The following is a 17,915-nucleotide window of genomic DNA, read 5'->3' as shown; positions in this document are numbered from 1 at the left end:
ACACCCTGGGGATCTCCTTGTTCATTTTCCAGGAACTCCTAAAGATCGCTTGATCCAGACCCTCTCACCATATCTTGAAATTGCGGAAAGCCACAAAGCCGATTGGGAGCCAACCTTAGAGCAAACGGGATATATTGAGGAGACAAGACAGTTTTGGCAGAAAATGAAGCCGGAAGAGAGTAAGGCCAAGGGAGATAAATTTCAGCAGGGGTTGCTGAAGGACAAAGTAAATTTAGATTTGCGTGTTTAAGGTTAGAGCTCGGGAATTAAGTCCTGTGAGCATGTTGGTATATCTGATTTTAGGGCTGTTCACGATAAACGATATCGACGATAATATCGTACGATATTTATCGTCGTGGATTTTTTTTTTGACGATACGATAAACGATAATTATCGTCGGACCAAAATTTCGACGATAATATCGTCGATATCGTATCGTCAGACCAGAATTTCGACGATAATTATCGTCTAACTAGTGATCTAGCCTAATTGAGCCTAGTAAAGTCACCTGACTAGTCAGGCGTCATCTATTTCTCTAACTACTAGTAATAACTACTATAACGTAATTGTACAACGAAAGTCACAACATACCGAAAGTCACACTTTAATCCGCTCACATAATAAATATCGCGATAATTCCACCACAACGCCTAAAATCAATTCATACTACTACTAATCTTCTTCCTCAGACGTCTCTATTACAATCTGACAGGTGCGTGTGTTATGTCCGGTCTCGCCGCAGTTGCTATAGCGCCGCGCACGCGTTTCTTGCCTTGGTTTTCGACTACTACGTGCCTACGTTTCCTGCTTTATCTGCGGCATAATGTCCCTCTCATCTTGCCAATCTTGTGCTTCCTGTTGACTAAGTGATCTACCTTGCCGTAGACGTGTCTTTTTAGCCCTCCGGCGTATACTAAGCTCTTCATTTGCTTGTCGAAGGATCTAAACCTCTGACTGCAACAACGCCAATTTATGCATAATCTTCGACGTCCCTTTCGCAAACTGGTCAATAGCTTCGTAAATTGAGGTTAGAGAGCTATTATTATAATAGGCAATGCGATTCTTGATGAAAGTAGTCTGCGAGGTGGCTTCGATTGGGTTATTAGGTATCTGAGAAACCTAGGGTTTAGGGGTTCGGGGGCGGGAAGTTGTAGGTGTTGGCGTCTTTAACTTAAGATCTAGTCTAGATATCACACTTTCGGGGTCAAATGGAATAAGTCTAGCACCTCGGAAACCTCCTTAAATGTTGCTTTCCGTTATTGTAGCAAAAAATGCGCTACGAAAGGCGGGGAAGAAGTCGTCATTCGTAATATAGGTGATATGAGCCCGCATCATATCCTCGATGTGTCGGCTATATACCTTCTTCAATGGGCTAAAACACCCAATATCTAGTGGCTAAAGGATATGAGACGAATAAGGAGGCATACAAAGGGTGATAATGTTGTTTCCTTTGTAGTATTCCTCAAATTCGTCCGAGTGGTGGCTCTTATAGCCGTCGAGGATCAAAAGGCGATAGCAACCTGTAGTTCGGGCTCTAGTATGCTTCTCAAAATGCCGGATCTAATCCACGCCTTTTTCATTTATTGTCTAGCCGTTATTAGTAACAGCGATTACCTAGTCAGGTAGGAAACCACTATTTTAGTACTAAGACGAAAGGTGATTTTTGCCTACAACAATGATAAATGGCGGCACCGTCTAGCCTTGGGAATTAACGCCCTGAATTACTGTAACCCATTCCTAATTACTAGGCTATAGCTTTTTTGCCTTTATACGTCCCTCTGAGCTTGTGACAACTGTTGCGGTAGAGATAACGCCCATCATAAACCCAGTCTCGTCAAAGTTGTAGATATCTGACTCTATAATGCCGTACTTCGCGATTGTATTGCGCACAAGCTCAAACCAGCCACGAATGATGACTAGATCTTTGCACTTAGCTCTCTAGTAGTCATATCTCCGTTGAAAGCGCGTTCAGAGCTCTAGGCGGCGATTAATAAACCTAGAAGCCCAACGCATCCTAACGCGTGGCGCGTCGCGTGTCGCGAGAAGCCGATTTGCCATATCTCTAACAATAGACACTCGGGGGGGGGGGGGGGGGGGATCCTTTGATAGCTAAATCGAGGATATATTGAATAAGGACTGATTCCTCTAGATCGGTCAAAATTCGTGAATTGGCCAGAATATCGCGTTATGATTGTATACCGCGCTTGCGACGACTCAGCTTCTCGTGGTCCACAGAATAGATCCTCCCTGCTGCTCGAGCGCTTAATTTTGGGTCATTTTGCATAGCTTGAAGGGCTAACATGACCTGCCTTTCGTCATTTTTTTGAGGCATCATTTGTTGTGGAGGAATTTGGTGTTTGGTGGAAGAGACGCGTGAGCGGATTAAAGTGTGACTTTCGGTATGTTGTGACTTTCGGTGTACAATTACGTTATGCCATGAATATATATATATCATCTATGCATCTATTTCCTCTCCTGAATAGTCCAACAATTTTGATTTCTTAGTAATAAATTCATTATCTCTGCTTTCATAACTGTATAACTAATGTATTAATAAATTCATTTAACTGACTAATAAGACTAAGTAATAACGTCAAACTCAGCTAAACTATGTCATTCATCAACATCAACATCCTCATCGTATCTGCTCCTAAACTAAGCCTTCGAATTCCTAAAAGATCTCTCCCTGCACTAAATAGCCTCTCAACCGATACCTCTGAAGCTGGGATCGCGAGAAATTCCCTTGCGGCCTCTGCCATTTGAGGGTATTCACCCCTGTGGGTGCGCCACTAATTGCATAGCTAGTCTGGATCCTCTGTCCCTATGATAGTAACCCGAGGACTATCAAAATACTGATCAATATCAGACACTAATTGAGATGTCCGAGGCTGGAGCTTATGGAGCATCCGCATTCGCATTGACTGTGGAATTGACTGTGAATTGGACTGTAGATTCGACTGTAGATCCGACTGTGGATTCGACTGTGGATTCGACTGTGGATTCGACTGTGGATTCGACTTCAGTGGATATCTCTTATGTAGCATTCGACGAGTCGCTTGTATAATCATCTGGGCAGCTTCTTGATCCTCTATCTCATGAAGTATGAGATCATATTTGACCTGGGGATCAAGGATCAAGGCCGTATAGTAGGCCTCTGAGTTGTCCATGAAGTCATAGTACTTTTGGTACTTCTTCATGTCTACCCTCATTGCATTTGCAATATCATCATTGTACCCTACTAAGGCTGTATCTTCTAAAAGATCCTGAAGCGCACAGTAAATTGGGATAGTGAGACTGATTTGTGGCCTTGATATAGATACTAAGTTTGTCAAGTCATTAAAGGTTTTGAGAGCCCTATGAACCTGCCTAAGCCATTCCCACTCTGTAGTAGTAAACGGAGGAATATCGCCTAGTTAATTAATTAATTAATAGTTCAATTGTATAGTTTAATTGCTTACTTACCTTGTACAGAGCAAAATCGATCAATTTGACGCTGGGCATGGATTCCATTATCAAGCATCCGAAAGGTTGAATTCCACTGCGTAGCCACGTCGTACTCAATGAATTTATTATCAAGATTCATTGCTTCACAGATCGAATTCCATTCCTGCCTCCGTTGAGGACTGCGAGAAATCCAAATAGCAAGAATACGGAGCTTAGATAATGGTGATTGAGAGGAAATTGATTGAGAGGTCGTTTGAGAATTCTTAGACTGTAGACTCTCATAGATCGAATTGGCTTCTGAAATACTTCCAGATTTCAATGATCGTAGAATATCTTTAACAATCAAGTTAAGGATATGAGCTAGACAGCGAATATAGCTATCAACTCCGCGGAATCGAATTGGTGGTGAGGCATTCTGATCCAAAGTATAATAAAGTTCAGAAACCATATCTTGAATATTTGAGGCATTATCCCTAGTAATTGTAGTCAACTTTGACGTGAGATCTAATTCTACTAAGGTTTTATAGACCGTAGCAGCAATATTCTCCCCTGTATGAGGTCCAAAGATTTGACAGAATTCGAGAACCTCTTCGCGATAGTAGAAATCCTCTGTGAGCCAGTGACCTATAATAATTAATCAATCAGTCAAAAAATCAGTCAATTAATCAATCAATCAGTTACATACCAATAATCCCAAGAATAGGGTAGTGGTTCTGGCTTGTCCATATATCAAGGGAAAATGCAATTGTTTTGCATGTATTAGCCAAGTTCTCCTTCAATCTTAATCGCTGGATTTCGAATTGATCCTCTAGTCGTCGTCGTACAGTAGATCGAGAGGTCTATGGTAAAGAAATCCCTAGGATATCTTCAAAAATTTGCTGAAAAGCCCTTGATTCAATAGTAGAAAAAGCTTGCTTATCTTGAATAATCCACCGAAGGAGGTTCCGCTTAAGACAGTCCTGAATTGATAGATTCTGCTGTTTTGCAAAGGCCTTCCGAATATCTTGATTCTTTGTATTTGATTTAGAACTTTCAGGTGGAAAAATAGAATGCTTTGCCTTGAGATGATGCTGCATGTTTGTAGTCGATAAATGCCTTTGGGAATCTGAGGTTTTCCAATTGCATTGTGGACCACTGCCATTAATGACTGTACAATAGATATCTCGATCTATAGTCCTTCTCCCCCCTAAACGAGGTTTCCACTCACGCGATACCTCAGTTGTAGAGAAGTAGTCCCAAATCCATTTCGTAATTGGTGCCGTGCGCGGTTTCTTCGTCCGACCAAGGGTTTGTGAGGCAGATTCTTGAGGTAGGATATCTGAAAAGACAAGAGATTCTTGATCAGTAGACAGAGGGTCAGTATCGAATTGTAGATACTGAGATACATCAGACTCAGTCAATTGGTCTGATAGTAGCCCTCCATCAGGTGTATCAGGGCCACCATTTAGCATTTCATAGTCAATTCGAGCCACCCTTCGCGTAGTCCTTTCATTGGAAGCCATAATGGGAGCTGGAGGTGAAATTGGAAGTGGAAGTAGAAGTAGAATTGGAATCCGTGGGGGGATCAAATTAGGGGGAATTAGAAGAATTTTTGGTAGTTGGCTTAGTAATATTATCGTACGATAATTATCGTCGTGGATTTTTTTTTGACGATACGATATACGATAATTATCGTTGGAGATTTCACTTAGACGATACGATATACGATATTAGAAGATCCCGACGATATCGTATCGTGAACAGCCCTATTACCATCTGTGAAAATGCGGAAAAGGCGTATTCACTAGTAATCCTACCAGGTAGTCAGATTTGACAAGGATGAAAACGATGGTATTCAGGCTATCTATCATGTCTGTATTTATAGGGAGCAGAAAGCGGAAAAAACTGCGGGATTCTGTAAAGAAGTGGAAATTGCACTTAGTTGCCACATTCCATAATGGGAGGTCAGGTGATAGGGATGCGGCAGATGGACCAACTAGTAATACTAGTGGGTATTTTACCCTGACACCATCATTAGACCCGCCTTAGTCAGGAGCACTACCCCTAAATTTCCAGAATTTTAAAATTCCGAATATTCAGTACGCACCTATATACAGGTCAGCATCAAGCGTTTAGTATAGATGGTATTGTAGACATAGTGCTGATACATCGTCCGCCATACATCATAGTAATAATACACACTCGTATTTTAGTTCCCCTAGTAGAGGAGCGTAAATCGCTGACAAAACACTCCCGCTAGATGGCCTTGGCACGCCCCATCGATCTGAAATGGGCCTGTATTTTTAATTAATTCCCACGCTCCTAATTCTGGTCGGTTAACGCTCAAATTTGAAATAGATATTTTACTGCTCTTAATTAGAATTCTGAAATTCTGAAGGCGATTGCTCCAAAATTAGGACGATTATAGCTGGCGCCGAATAATCACTATGGCGCCAGCCCTATCGCGGTCAAACCCTTATCTCTCCACCACTCGGCGCCAGCCTGGCGCCGAATAATCACCATGGCGTCAGCCTTATCGCAGTCAAACCCTTATCTCTCCACTACTCCGCGCCAGCCTGGCGCCGGTATGAAATAGAACTGAGTACTGTCCTGTTACCACAAACCAATAAGAAACGCTCCTTATGAGAGCTAGGTTTGAAATAAATCGCATGTTCCGTTTCTCAGGCCCCCACCCATGCCTAGACCCGACGACCATTTTGCGATTTATCTGGGCCTCAATAGGGCAATGACGTGTACATGCCATTCAGGTCTACGTCGCCCACCCGGTGCTGCCTCATCAAGGTATGTGAGCCTCAAGGTCTGGACCAGCAAAACCTAACAAGCTTTCCCTCGTACAGGTGTAGGAGGTAGGCAATCGAGGGAAGATGGTTACGTGTTGGGACTTGCGTTGCGGGACTTTTTTAACGACACAGAGAAGACCTCCCACTCTGGTCTGTTGGAGCATTATATGAAGTTTTATCAATTGTAATACCCATCTTCCTCCAAAAACCCTCAATCCAAAGCGGAACGAGAACCCATCACCCTTTGTGTTTTGCTTCAACTCGACCTCATTTCCTCTCCCTGAAAATGTCAACTTTTGACTTTATTGTTGTCGGAAGTGAGTAGGTCTGGCTTTCATTTAGTTAGGTTTCGGCTTCACGAGTTCCCCAGTTTTGGAATTCGCGATGTACGAGAATTGTGGGAAATTTTCACACCAATGGAAAACAAACATCCGGCAAAGTTCCCGCTGAGCGACCGCTGACATTTTTAACTAGGTGGCCCAGCCGGTAGCGTGCTGGCTGCGCTACTGGCCAATGCCCCGGCAAAGCCCTATGTGTTGCTCTTGGAGGCCGGCGATCAGAAGGACGACCGTAACCTCCGCATTGACGGAAAGCGATGGCAGACTTTCATGAATGCAGATATGAATTGGGGATACAAGACTTCTCCTCAAGCGGACTGCAACAACCGCGAGATTGATTACAGTCGCGGCCGCTGCGTGGGCGGCTCCAGCGCCATCAACTTTGGCGTGTACAGTGTCGGTGCGCGGGATGACTATGATGAGTGGGCCCGCATTGCAGGCGATGACAGTTTCTCCTGGAACAACATTCAGCAAAGATACAAGGCGTTGGAAACTTTCCACGGCGAAATTCCAGTTGGTCTGGATAAGAAGTATGCCAGCCCCAAGCCTGAGGATCATGGTAGCGAGGGCCCGCTGCATGTCGGCTTTGCGCATGAGTGGGAGAGGGACCTTCCGGGGTTGCTGGATACCTTTGAGAAGGCGGGGTTTCCCCTCAACCCGGATCACAACTCTGGCAACCCTATTGGTATGTCCGTGTTGATCAACTCGGCATACAACGGGCTACGATCAACGGCAAGTGACCTTGTCAAGACCGCCGAGAATAATTTGACGGTTGTTACTGGTTCGCCTGTGCAACGTGTTCTGCTGGAGGGCAAGAAGGCCGTAGGTGTGGAGGTAAATGGCACCAAGTGTGAGTTCGGAGTCCCTGATCCTCATCCCAACAATCGTTAGGAAGGTATACTGATCATCTTTCTAGACCTTGCCTCTAAGGAAGTCATCCTGTCGGCTGGATCACTTAACGACCCCCGTATCCTGATGCACTCAGGTATCGGTCCCGCAGCCCAGCTGCAACATTACAACGTCGACGTCGTTCAAGACGTCCCCGCCCTTGGCCAAGGACTGCGCGATCACTGCTTCGTCCCCATGATCAATACCCGCACAGACGATAGCACCGACCGCAAGACCTTCTACGGCGACCAAGCTGCCATGGACGCTGCGCTGAAGCAGTGGCAAGAGGACGGCACCGGACCCTGGTCCAAGTTTGCCTGCGAGATGGGTATTGGTTGGTTCAAGCTGACGGAGCAGTTGACCCCCACACTCGAGTTCAAGGCTCTGTCACAGAATGAGCAGGAATACCTTCTCAAGGAGACCGTGCCCCACTACGAGATCCTCACCCACTTTCCCATCCACTGGTTCGTCCCCGACTTCCCCGCTGAGGCTCTGAGCTACTCCTGTCTTCTCGTCTTCCTGTTCAACGCTCAGACCCGCGGAGAAGTCACCCTACAGTCCTCGGACCCCGACGCCCCTCTCCTCTTTAACCCCAAGTTCCTTGCCCACCCCTTCGATCGTCGTCTCGCGATCGAGGTCCTGCGCGACTCTTTCCGCATTGCCAAGCACGAGGAGTACACTAAGGACCATGTTTCCGAGATGGCCATGCCCAAGGGTGATTCGGATGAAGACCTGCTGGAGTACTGGCGCCAGAACATCTCTTCCAGCTGGCACATGACTGGAACTGCGAAGATGGGCAAGAGCGGTGACGCCGATGCTGTCGTCGACCCTGACTTCAAGTTCATTGGTATTGAGAACCTGCGTGTGGCGGATATGTCCGTTGTTCCTGTCCTGGTCAACGCTCATGTCCAGGCTGTTGCGTACGTCACAGGCTCGACATGTGCGGAGAAATTGATCAAGACCTACAGCCTTGTATAAGTTAAACACCCAGATAGAAAGCTAGACTTTGTCAAGATATGATGCCTGCCGTGACGATTCATTTGACTCAAACCAGCTCAAGTTCATTGAACGTCTTCCTTTGCACTGACACGAGATGCTATCATCCCTCGGTATGCGAGAGAAACGTCGATGATTCCATTTTGCTCCAGCCACCATTCCCAGTGGATCTATGGCTGACAGCTCATTCAAACTGTCGTATTTGCGCCATGGCAGGACTCGTTGTTGCATGGTTCTTGAGTACGGACCATATATGGTAGTGTGGATCCCGGCCGGTCCATCATCTCACTTTGAATTTCCTGCCCCTTCCCAGCCACCTATCTTAAACGGCTACCATGTCCCCGCAACGCAACCAAAAAGCTCAAAAATAGTTGGGAAGGAGGGCAGGATTTTGCTAGCTACCAAGGGCGTCGGTCCGCGCGGTCAGGTGCCTCTTGTGGTGGCGGTAGAGGTAGCCGCGGATGTAATAGGGGCCGACGGCGGTCTCGCAAGGTCCGCAGATCCAGATCCGGAGGGGTTCGTAGAAGCTAAAGAGATCCATCGTCTTCGCGACTCAGGTCGACGCCATTCGAACTAGAGGATGTCTTCCCAATCGACCTCCGCGCACGGCGAGCGAGGGCGGCGAAGCATGAATGAATGTGATAGGATAAGGGAAGGGAAGGGGGGAGGCCGGTGAGGCGGCCGCGAAGCCGACGAGAGGGCTCGTGTCTCCCCGCGAGGCGGTCGTGTGAATCGATCAACATGATGGGGGTGGACACGACGGAGATATGAGAGGTCGATTTCTTTTCTATAGATGCCGCGGCCGGGATGCGACGGTGATTGGGGGCGTGTCCGGACGGCGGCGCTAGCCGGCGGGGGGCGTCGGGCGACGCGCGGGCGGTCAATGGGGAGCGCGAGACCGTTGGTCCCCGAGGCACTAAGGCCGGCAAGTGTCTGCATTACCTCTAGGGTATAGGGAAAAGTACACATTTGTAATTTAATAAAAACGAAGCACTAGCAATTAAAAGGCCGGTAAAGGATTTTATTGCATTCCTCACAAGACGAGCCGTGTTTGGAGAATCATAGCTATTTAATTAATAGAAATGAAAGCAATGTGGAAAAAGTAGATCTGGGCATTTGCGTCAATGGTGATCTTACCTTTTCCATGGGTCTTTCACCTCCCGTTGCGTGTCAGGCTTTTCGCATTTTAAAATATCATCTATTGTGGCTTTGGCGCTTTCCCACCATCCTTTCCACTCGGATCCGAAGTGGTAGTTCATCTCTGAAGTGTCGAACTTCGCAAGCGGTTGGATGAGCCCGTCTCCACCAGCGGGGGCCTCTGGGACTCGAGATTTCAGCTGAGGGTATTCTTCACGGATTTTCCGGGCCACTTTGACAGCCGTTATGGGCTCTGGCGCATGCAAGATATATCGTCGGTTTCCGGGAACTGACGTACTTATCGCCTGCAAATGGATGGTTGCAACATCATCAACATCCCTGCCAGTAGGAAAGCAGTCTTAGCGCGGCAGTCTTTAATAGTGATGGACAGACATACATAATATAGGGAAAGAGAAAACCCAGAGATTTGCGATCAAACACTTCTCTATAGATTGCAGCCATTCCTCCTAATGCATTTTTGTTTGGGACAAATCCCTCGTGGATAGATCGGCCCGTGATAGACGGCGCAAGCAATACCACCAAATCAAATGTCGGCTTGTTTTGTTTCACAAAATGCCATGCGTTTCGTTCCGAATTGGTTTTTGAGAAAGAGTAAGCACTCTGCATTCGCTCGATAGATTCAGAAAGCGAGATTGGGTTGAAGTCTTCGGTGTTAAATACTCTGTCGTCCTGCAGCTGGTTTGGCAGCGATATCACGGACACGAGACTTCCAGTCAAGACAATGCGCCTGACAGTTTTTGATTTTTCCGCCGCCGTGAGCAAATTATGGTCGATCTGCCAAGCTGGTGCGATCATGTCTTCTTCATAATTGCTATAGGCTAAGGGGGTTGCGACATGCACGATGACATTTGCGCGGGAGGCGGCGTCATCGAAAACATCCGGAATGGTCATATCTGGAATCTCTATAAAAGCAAGCTGTTCGTGAAAGGAAGAATATCGAGTTTCAATATAGCTCTTCGACTTTGACAACGAGCGTAGGACAACCTCGACACGGTAGCCAGTGTGCAGAAGCCTTTCCAAGACAACAGCGCCCAGACTGCCCGTTGCTCCAGTCAAAAGAATTGTGTCCGGTTCAAACATGATGGCTCAAGAACGAGAGACTTGTACGAAGTATGGCGACACTTAACCTGAGTAGGGAAGGGCATATTTATATTATAATCTGTGACGACGCTTTGTGTCATCCGTGAGCAACACTTGCGGGCTTCCGTTGGTTATTCAACGATTTGGCCGAATGATGCCCTGCATAGGGCAGTAAAGCTTTTCCATCGCCAGAGACCATCTGATTTCGATTTGCGCATGATTTATCTGGTGTGATTGATAAGCACTATTATTTGGCCAACTACTCCCGGCCGTAGGAGTGGATCAGCGGGCTTTCATCGGAGGGCGAAAACAACATGATTTGTAAATGAAACGAGGACGAATTTGTCAGCCAGATCCTTATCGGACGGTAGCCCGTGGGTAGTTAGCCGTGCCAAGTCTACCATCTCCTCTGGTCTCTGGTTCAATTGAAATCGCCAGATCTATCAATTGATGAAGGTGGCTAACAGATTAATATGTGATCTGGTATAAGATTTCCATACAAGTCGATCCCCTCATTTCCGATAGCATGGGTTGGGTGGCTCGGAGTTCTCGGCGGCAAGACTTGGGCCGGCCAGTGAACTATGAATCTCGATCCGTTGCCGAGCCACGGGACTTCCATCCGGCATATCACCTGATTGTCGGTAGAGTCATCTGATTGCGGTGGTTTTCGGACATGTTTGGCTCCATAGATTCACAGAAAACCAACCCCCTTAGTTAAATTACGCTAGGACTGCAGAGTCTAAGCGATTGCAGGTTGGAAACCGAGATCGGGAGAAACTGCAAGGTTATTGTGAATCCACGCGAATGCTGGAGCTGCGTCGTGTCCGACATGGATACTATGCGCGGACTTTCACTCACGCAGTCGCATGGTGGCCAACAGCAGTCACCGACAGCCGCGACACATCCTAACTGTCGGACCTGCAAGGCTTGTCGACGGAGAAAGGTGAGACCTTTCTACTTGATCCTGTGTTTCTTTTAGTGCTAGACCTCACTCACGTCAAGTATCTCGGCCTACGCCCGTCGTCCCATCCACTTCCTTTTATCACCCTTGCTATCCTGTTGTTAAATCATTATGACCCATTCTATTCCCCAGGAACTAGTAGAAGATTGGCTTACGTACGGCGTAGGCGAAATGCAAAGGGCAGCATCCGCGGTGCGAGACATGTCAATCAAGAAATCTCGATTGCGAGTATCCGCAAGATGCTAGGAGAGCGGTCGTTCGTGCTAAAAAGGCCGATGTGAGAGCTCTCAAGCAAAAGATTGACGAGCTTCAAGAGACGTTGGGGGAACTTACAGACTTCCCAGCCACTGCGGAGCCTTTGGGCGGTAGCTTGTCCACGGCCGACAGTCAAGGCCTCAGAGCGTCACAGCCAGCCCTAGGGACCACCAGCGCCCATTTAAGCCTCCCCTGACTCAGTCTGGCACTGCGCAAGAGCGTACTCACTATCATGCTTCACCACCTGAACGGACGCACGCTACTGTAGAAGGACGGAATCACCAGGCTGGGATCAAACAGTTCCCTTTCTCCTGCATAAGAGGACATACAAGGCTTGAGATGGCCAATTACCCAAAAATAGCCTTGGCAGAAGATGAATCTCAGATCTACGGTGCGACAAGTTTGCTTCACGACCAGTCATCGGATACACCTCTGGCGAATCGGAAAAATAGAGATACCGAGACGCTATTTCTGTCTGCGGAGATAGTTCGGGATCAACTGATCTCGAACGCAGCGATCAGCAAGCAAGAGGAGCTTCGCCTCACATTCATACCTAGTCTTGGCACTCGAATAGATTTTGATGGTGTTCCCATAGATTTGGCACTGCATCTCTTGGAGTTGCACTGGAATCGCCAACACCTCTCATACCTGCTCACCTATCGCCCTGCCATAATGGACAGCCTCGTCAACAATGGCCCATATGTTAATAAGCTGCTCTTGAATGCTATTCATCTGCAAAGTAGCCTATAACATGGTAGTTGTGAGTTGGGCATCCGCCACAGGATGGGAAATCCCGGAGATTAGGCCGTTCGGAGATCTAAATATCTCGCCTGCGGCATCTTGCTTGCACTATGCCACCGAATGCTTCGAGGGCATGAAGGTCTACCGAGGATATGACAAAAAACTGCGACTCTTCCAACCTGACTGTAATGGGCAACGACTCAATATGAGCGGAAAGCGTGGCTCCCTGCCCCCTTTTGGTCCGGGCCAACTGAAATTCCTGGTCGAGAAATTATTGCAAATCGATGGATCTCGTGAGTCATTTCGGAGATGTCAGCCTGACTGATAATTTCTGTACATGAAACGAGAGGACTGACGTATTTTCAATGGACATGCTGGCTCCCGAAAGACCATCCAGGTCAATATCTCTATACCCGACCAGCTTTGATTGGAACGGGAAGAAAGTTGGGATTCAAGGCGCCCAATGAATCAATGCTCCTGATCCTCTCAACTCCATGCCCAAGCTTGTCAATATCCCCGTCGGACAAGGTCAGTGGTTCACAATTTAGCAATGGTCTCAAGTTATTGACTTCTTCTCCGACAAAGACTTATCGGACCAGCTGATTAACTCCCAATGCACTTAAAGTGCGGATAACAAAAGCCGAGGGGCGCTCGGACATAATCGGAGGCATTAGGTATCTGGCTGAGCTTCGGAGACGTGGTTGGCTGCTCTGAACTTCAAAGTCGGACATGCGGGTGCCGAACGGAGATACCATTGAACTGCTGGCCCCATCCAATTACGACCCTCTCATGGATGAATGTTATGAAATGACTTCGGGTGGGTACTTATACACGGGCGTTATCAATTAAGATAAAATACCAGCCTCCGGTGAGGGACCCAAACTTAATCTCATCACCTAAGATTATCAAACGAAGACTAGGATTTCCGCGACCAGCCTCTTCCACTACCATCTCTACCTACCATTCAGTAAGTCTCAGGCCGAAATCGAGTGCAACCCGCATCTGACGAACGGGGTCAAGTTCACAATGAAGACAATCGGCATTGTTGGTGGCATTGCGTGGCCAAGCACTTTAGTCTACTACAAGACTATCAATGAATATTTCAAAAAGCAGACTCAAACCGATGGACTACACACACCAAACCTGATCCTCATCCAGACGGACTTTGCACTCATCGAACAAGCGCAAACAGATGGCAATTGGGATGAAATCGGAAGATTGCTTGCTGGAGAGGCCAGTAAACTCAAGAAAGCTGGTCGCGGACTTTTTCCTTCTAGCATGCAACACTCTCCACACGACCGATGCTTATATCATGAAAAATTCAGAACTCACAATGCTTCATATTCAAAAGGTGGTGGCGCCGGGTATCACCACCGTTGGGCTTCTTGGTGGCCGCTACACAATGACCGCAACTTACTTTGTTGGCCGCCTGATAGATAAGTATGGTCTGAAGGTGCTGGGTTCCGAGGGAGAGCACCAATCAAACGTCCACAACGCACTATACCAAGAGCTTACAAAAAAATCTTCCTTCCCGAAACACGCGACAAATTCAGAGCCGCGATTGCCGATTTGATCTCTAGGGGGGCGGAGACCATCATTCTTGGCTGTACTGAATTCGGCATGTTGGTGAACCAGGAAGACAGTGCGGTGCCCATCATCAATACCAGCATCGCACATGCACAAGCTGCTGTTGAATTGGCCCTAGATTCTAAAATCGTAACGAACAGCAATGCGCATTAAGTGAACATTAAGTGATCAAAAGAGCTTTTCGCTCTGCTTCACTCCACTGTTCTGGTCATCTCTCTATGGATCTTTGGCTAATAATCATTCTCTGGGTCTGTTGTTTTCAATTTGAGTGCTATGGTCGACGGGAGATCCAAGTTGAGAAAGGAAGAAGAGATAGAGGAAGAGTCTCTACTTATCTACAACAGTCTATGCCCTGTATCACCTGTCAAACGCAGTCTTCAATCGCAGTCTTCAAGCGCAGTCTTCAATTGCAGTCTTCAATCGCAGTGATGCCAAACGCAGTCCCGTCAAGTGTAGTCCCGTCAAGTGTAGTCCCGTCAAGTGTAGTCCCGTCAAGTGTAGTCCCGTCAAGTGTAGTCCCGTCAAGTGTAGTCCCGTCAAGTGTAGTCCCGTCAAGTGTAGTCCCGTCAAGTGTAGTCCCGTCAAGTGTAGTCCCGTCAAGTGTAGTCCCGTCATGTCTGGTCACACTCCCTCTTCTTTCTCTTCCCCATCTTCGATGTCCCGTCGACCACTGTACCCAATATGACTTCCTGATCTTTCCTGGTTTTCTCCCTGTTAGACGCCCGGTCATATCCTCATGTTTCTTCCGAAAAGAGGAGGTCGGGAAAGCGGTCGACCACATCCAGGATCGTCTGGGCAAAGACACTATTGGCCCACACAAACCATGGACGCGTATAATCCGTCTGGTTGTAGATATCGATACTTTCGTGCATCAGCCCCAGACCCGCGGTACTGGACTTTAACATAAGTAAAACTTCCGCAATCTCGCTTCTGTTGGTAGAAGTCTGTATCTGGGCACACAGCGCCATGGGCCACGGGTTCTTCGGGCCCACGTGAGGGCCACCAATCCCGGAGATCACAGGGCCAGTCGTATAATAGCGGTTGCTGTGTCGGTTGAGGAGCATCTTCCTTGTGTTCTGGTAGATGCGGTTTGTTCGGTCGACAAAACCCAGCATGGGCAGCGACAGCAAGCTCGGGATGTTAGCGTCGTCCATTAGGTTATAGGACCCGTATCCGTCCACCTCGTACGCAAATACCGTGCCATGGTCGGGGTGCTGCGTGAGGCCATACTGGTATATCGCCTTTTCGATGCTAGCGCCTGCGTTGTACAGCACGTGTTCCAGCGTCTTATTGCTGCCTGTGGCCCCTAGAATGGCGGATGTTTGCTTGAGCTGCACCGACATCATGGCGTTAGCCGGGATGTGCAGCGTGAAAACAGTAGGATCATCACTAGGCCGGAACGGCGTGTGCACGAGGCCGGTCCCTGCTTGAAAAGGCTCGCCCGCGCCCGAGTTGATCAGAGAGCCCCAGCCAGGCTCGTCGCTGATGAAGAGATACGGCTGGTGTTCATTCGGCGCCCCGGTCATGGGGTCGTACGACGGCACCTTCATGCTGTTCATGGTCTGTAGCACCGCATCGATCGCCCGCAGCCAGCTTGCCTGTTGGAAAAAGGAGATGTCATGCGTCGCCTGCCAGTAGTCGTGGCTCAGCTGCAGGAAGGCTGCCAGCGAATCTAGCTCGAACTGGCACGGTGTCCATATTGTGTGGTTGCTGACCACCGGAGTGACGTTGCCCTTAAAGTCATTCGCCGGCAGAGGCAATCCGGACTCGGGCGGCGGCTTGAAGGCATTGCAGTAGGGCGCTTCAGTGAGAAAGCGACTCTGGATGTTGATGGCGCCTCGGAAGAGAGGCGATATCGTCGTTGGCCGCAACCAGCGATTGATACGGATGCAATGATTGCGCAGCATCGCGTAGCCACATGGCGTCGATGTCTCCCGTGATGATAAAGGACAGCTCTTCGCCCGTGGCCGCCTCGCCCTTCCAGCGGATCACCGTATCGACGCATGAGCCAAATGTGTTTTCAAAGAGCCGCTCAAGATCCGGGTCGCCCATTCGCGAGGTGATGTTGTGGATCAAGGCTTCAACACCAGGCGACACGAAGGTCCTGCAGTGTTCTGCAGGTCGCGCATTGGAAAGTTGGAGTATACCCTTTGAAAAGGGGTTGTGTTTTTGCGTCGCATACGTCGCATAGTCAGGACAATTTGCAGAGATGTTCTGCCAGCCAGCTGATGCTATGTCAAGCAGACTTAACACAACAGTAAAGCTCGAGAGGAAGAAAGCCATGGATGGAACAGAGCGTGAGACGTAGTCACTTTAGGTGAGGTGAAATGTCTAAAAGAAAGAAGGGAGTTGTGAGCGGGGAACCTTGGCAAGTGCCATCGAGCAGACGCTCGGCATTAACGTAAACAACCGCCGAGTAGTCAAATTTCTCCGCATCTGCCAGAATTTCCGCGTCCATATTAATCAAAGCGCGATTTCGTCACCAATACAATTGAAATTGCCTCTATCTCAAGAATTTCAAGTTCAGATGGCTATTTTTGCCTATAAAAAGAAACAATTGCGATGTTTGGTGTCCCTCGAACTGTCCTGCTTAATCGGCTTCGTGGCGTGAAATTACACAGAAACGCGCACCAACGGCCACAGTATAACACTCCCTGTAACGTTAAGAAGAGGCTCTTACTAAGCAACTACTAGACGCTGATAAATAAACGTGGTTTTTCAATTCGACCTGAATTTCTGCGCCGAATGGCGCAATATTTACTTTGTGAGCGCATATAGGATCCGATTGCAAATCTTGGTGTCAACTGGGCATCCAAGTTTATCAAGCTCCATCTAGCACTACGTACGCGATATAACCGACCCATATCATATCAACCTGCAAAATAGGAGGAACCAAAGGTCATAATATAACGGTGGTTTGCGACCGTACGCGGAGTTATTCAGGAGCATGTGACCGGATGTCAGATCAAGAAAGAAAATCAATAAAGAATTCAATTTGAGTACGTAGTCGACGGGAGATCCAAGTTGAGAAAGGGAAGAAGAGACCGAAGAAGAGTCTCTACTTATCTACAACAGTCTATGCCCTGTGTCACCTGTCAAACGCAGTCTTCAAACGCAGTCTTCAATCGCAGTGATGCCAAACGCGGTCCCGTCAAGCGCAGACCCGTCGAGCGTGGTCCCGTCATGCGCAGTCCCGTTAAAATCCCATCAAGTGTGGTCACAGAGCATGGCATTCATGGGAGTGATATCTGGAACTTTGACGAAACTGGCCGTGTTCTGGGACTCTATTCGACCTCTAAGGTTATTACTGCGGTAGATTATGTCGAAATCTAGACGTACGACGGTTCCACATGGAATTGCAAATCACGAAGAAATCAATCTCTGATTGTAATAACTCTGTAGATGCCCAACAATTTAAGGGCGTACTAACTAATACTAGACTAATACCAATTAGGAAATCATGATGAGGAGTAAAATCTCTGTATGTGATGTGTAGGAATTCTAATTATCGACAGAACGCAGTGAAAGACCTCGGAGGGTTATTTAGTGGAATCGTGAATAAGTCACAATTGTCGAATGTGTGAGCTTGAAAGAGATCCATATTTCGCCATTCCTCATCTTGAAAGCAAAAGAATATCAAGGTATTTACTATCAAGAATCTATTCTTTCTTAAGGGACTAAACTATT

The 17,915-nt window shown here is 47.6% G+C and overlaps 4 protein-coding genes across 4 annotated transcripts; 2 read left to right on the top strand and 2 right to left on the bottom strand.

Annotated features, from left to right (window-relative positions):
• Positions 1-6,510: 6,510 nt before the first annotated feature.
• On the top strand, positions 6,511-8,428 carry N7510_005155 (GMC family oxidoreductase; the record flags this gene model as incomplete). The annotated part of the gene is made up of 3 exons (XM_056977081.1): positions 6,511-6,541; positions 6,699-7,412; positions 7,479-8,428. The coding sequence occupies 3 exons, from the start codon at positions 6,511-6,513 to the stop codon at positions 8,426-8,428; spliced, it is 1,695 nt and encodes a 564-aa protein (XP_056837037.1).
• Positions 8,429-9,019: 591 nt separating this feature from the next.
• On the bottom strand, positions 9,020-10,684 carry N7510_005154 (uncharacterized protein; the record flags this gene model as incomplete). Its single annotated transcript, XM_056977080.1, has 3 exons — positions 9,020-9,362; positions 9,584-9,922; positions 9,981-10,684. 3 exons carry the CDS (start codon positions 10,682-10,684, stop codon positions 9,020-9,022), a joined length of 1,386 nt encoding a protein of 461 aa, XP_056837036.1.
• Positions 10,685-11,756: 1,072 nt separating this feature from the next.
• N7510_005153 (uncharacterized protein) lies at positions 11,757-12,650 on the top strand (the record flags this gene model as incomplete). Its single annotated transcript, XM_056977079.1, has 2 exons — positions 11,757-11,800; positions 12,038-12,650. 2 exons carry the CDS (start codon positions 11,757-11,759, stop codon positions 12,648-12,650), a joined length of 657 nt encoding a protein of 218 aa, XP_056837035.1.
• A 1,119-nt stretch (positions 12,651-13,769) lies between these two features.
• On the bottom strand, positions 13,770-16,511 carry N7510_005152 (glycoside hydrolase family 125 protein; the record flags this gene model as incomplete). Its single annotated transcript, XM_056977078.1, has 3 exons — positions 13,770-13,866; positions 15,051-16,048; positions 16,101-16,511. The coding sequence occupies 3 exons, from the start codon at positions 16,509-16,511 to the stop codon at positions 13,770-13,772; spliced, it is 1,506 nt and encodes a 501-aa protein (XP_056837034.1).
• Between the last annotated feature and the right edge of the window lie 1,404 nt (positions 16,512-17,915).

The sequence above is a fragment of the Penicillium lagena genome (assembly GCF_028827675.1).
Source record: "Penicillium lagena strain IBT 129212 chromosome Unknown utg000002l_segment0_segment0, whole genome shotgun sequence".
Taxonomy (NCBI): domain Eukaryota; kingdom Fungi; phylum Ascomycota; class Eurotiomycetes; order Eurotiales; family Aspergillaceae; genus Penicillium; species Penicillium lagena.
The sequence above is the reverse complement of the archived record's forward strand: the minus strand, read 5'-3'. Positions and strand labels throughout refer to the sequence as shown.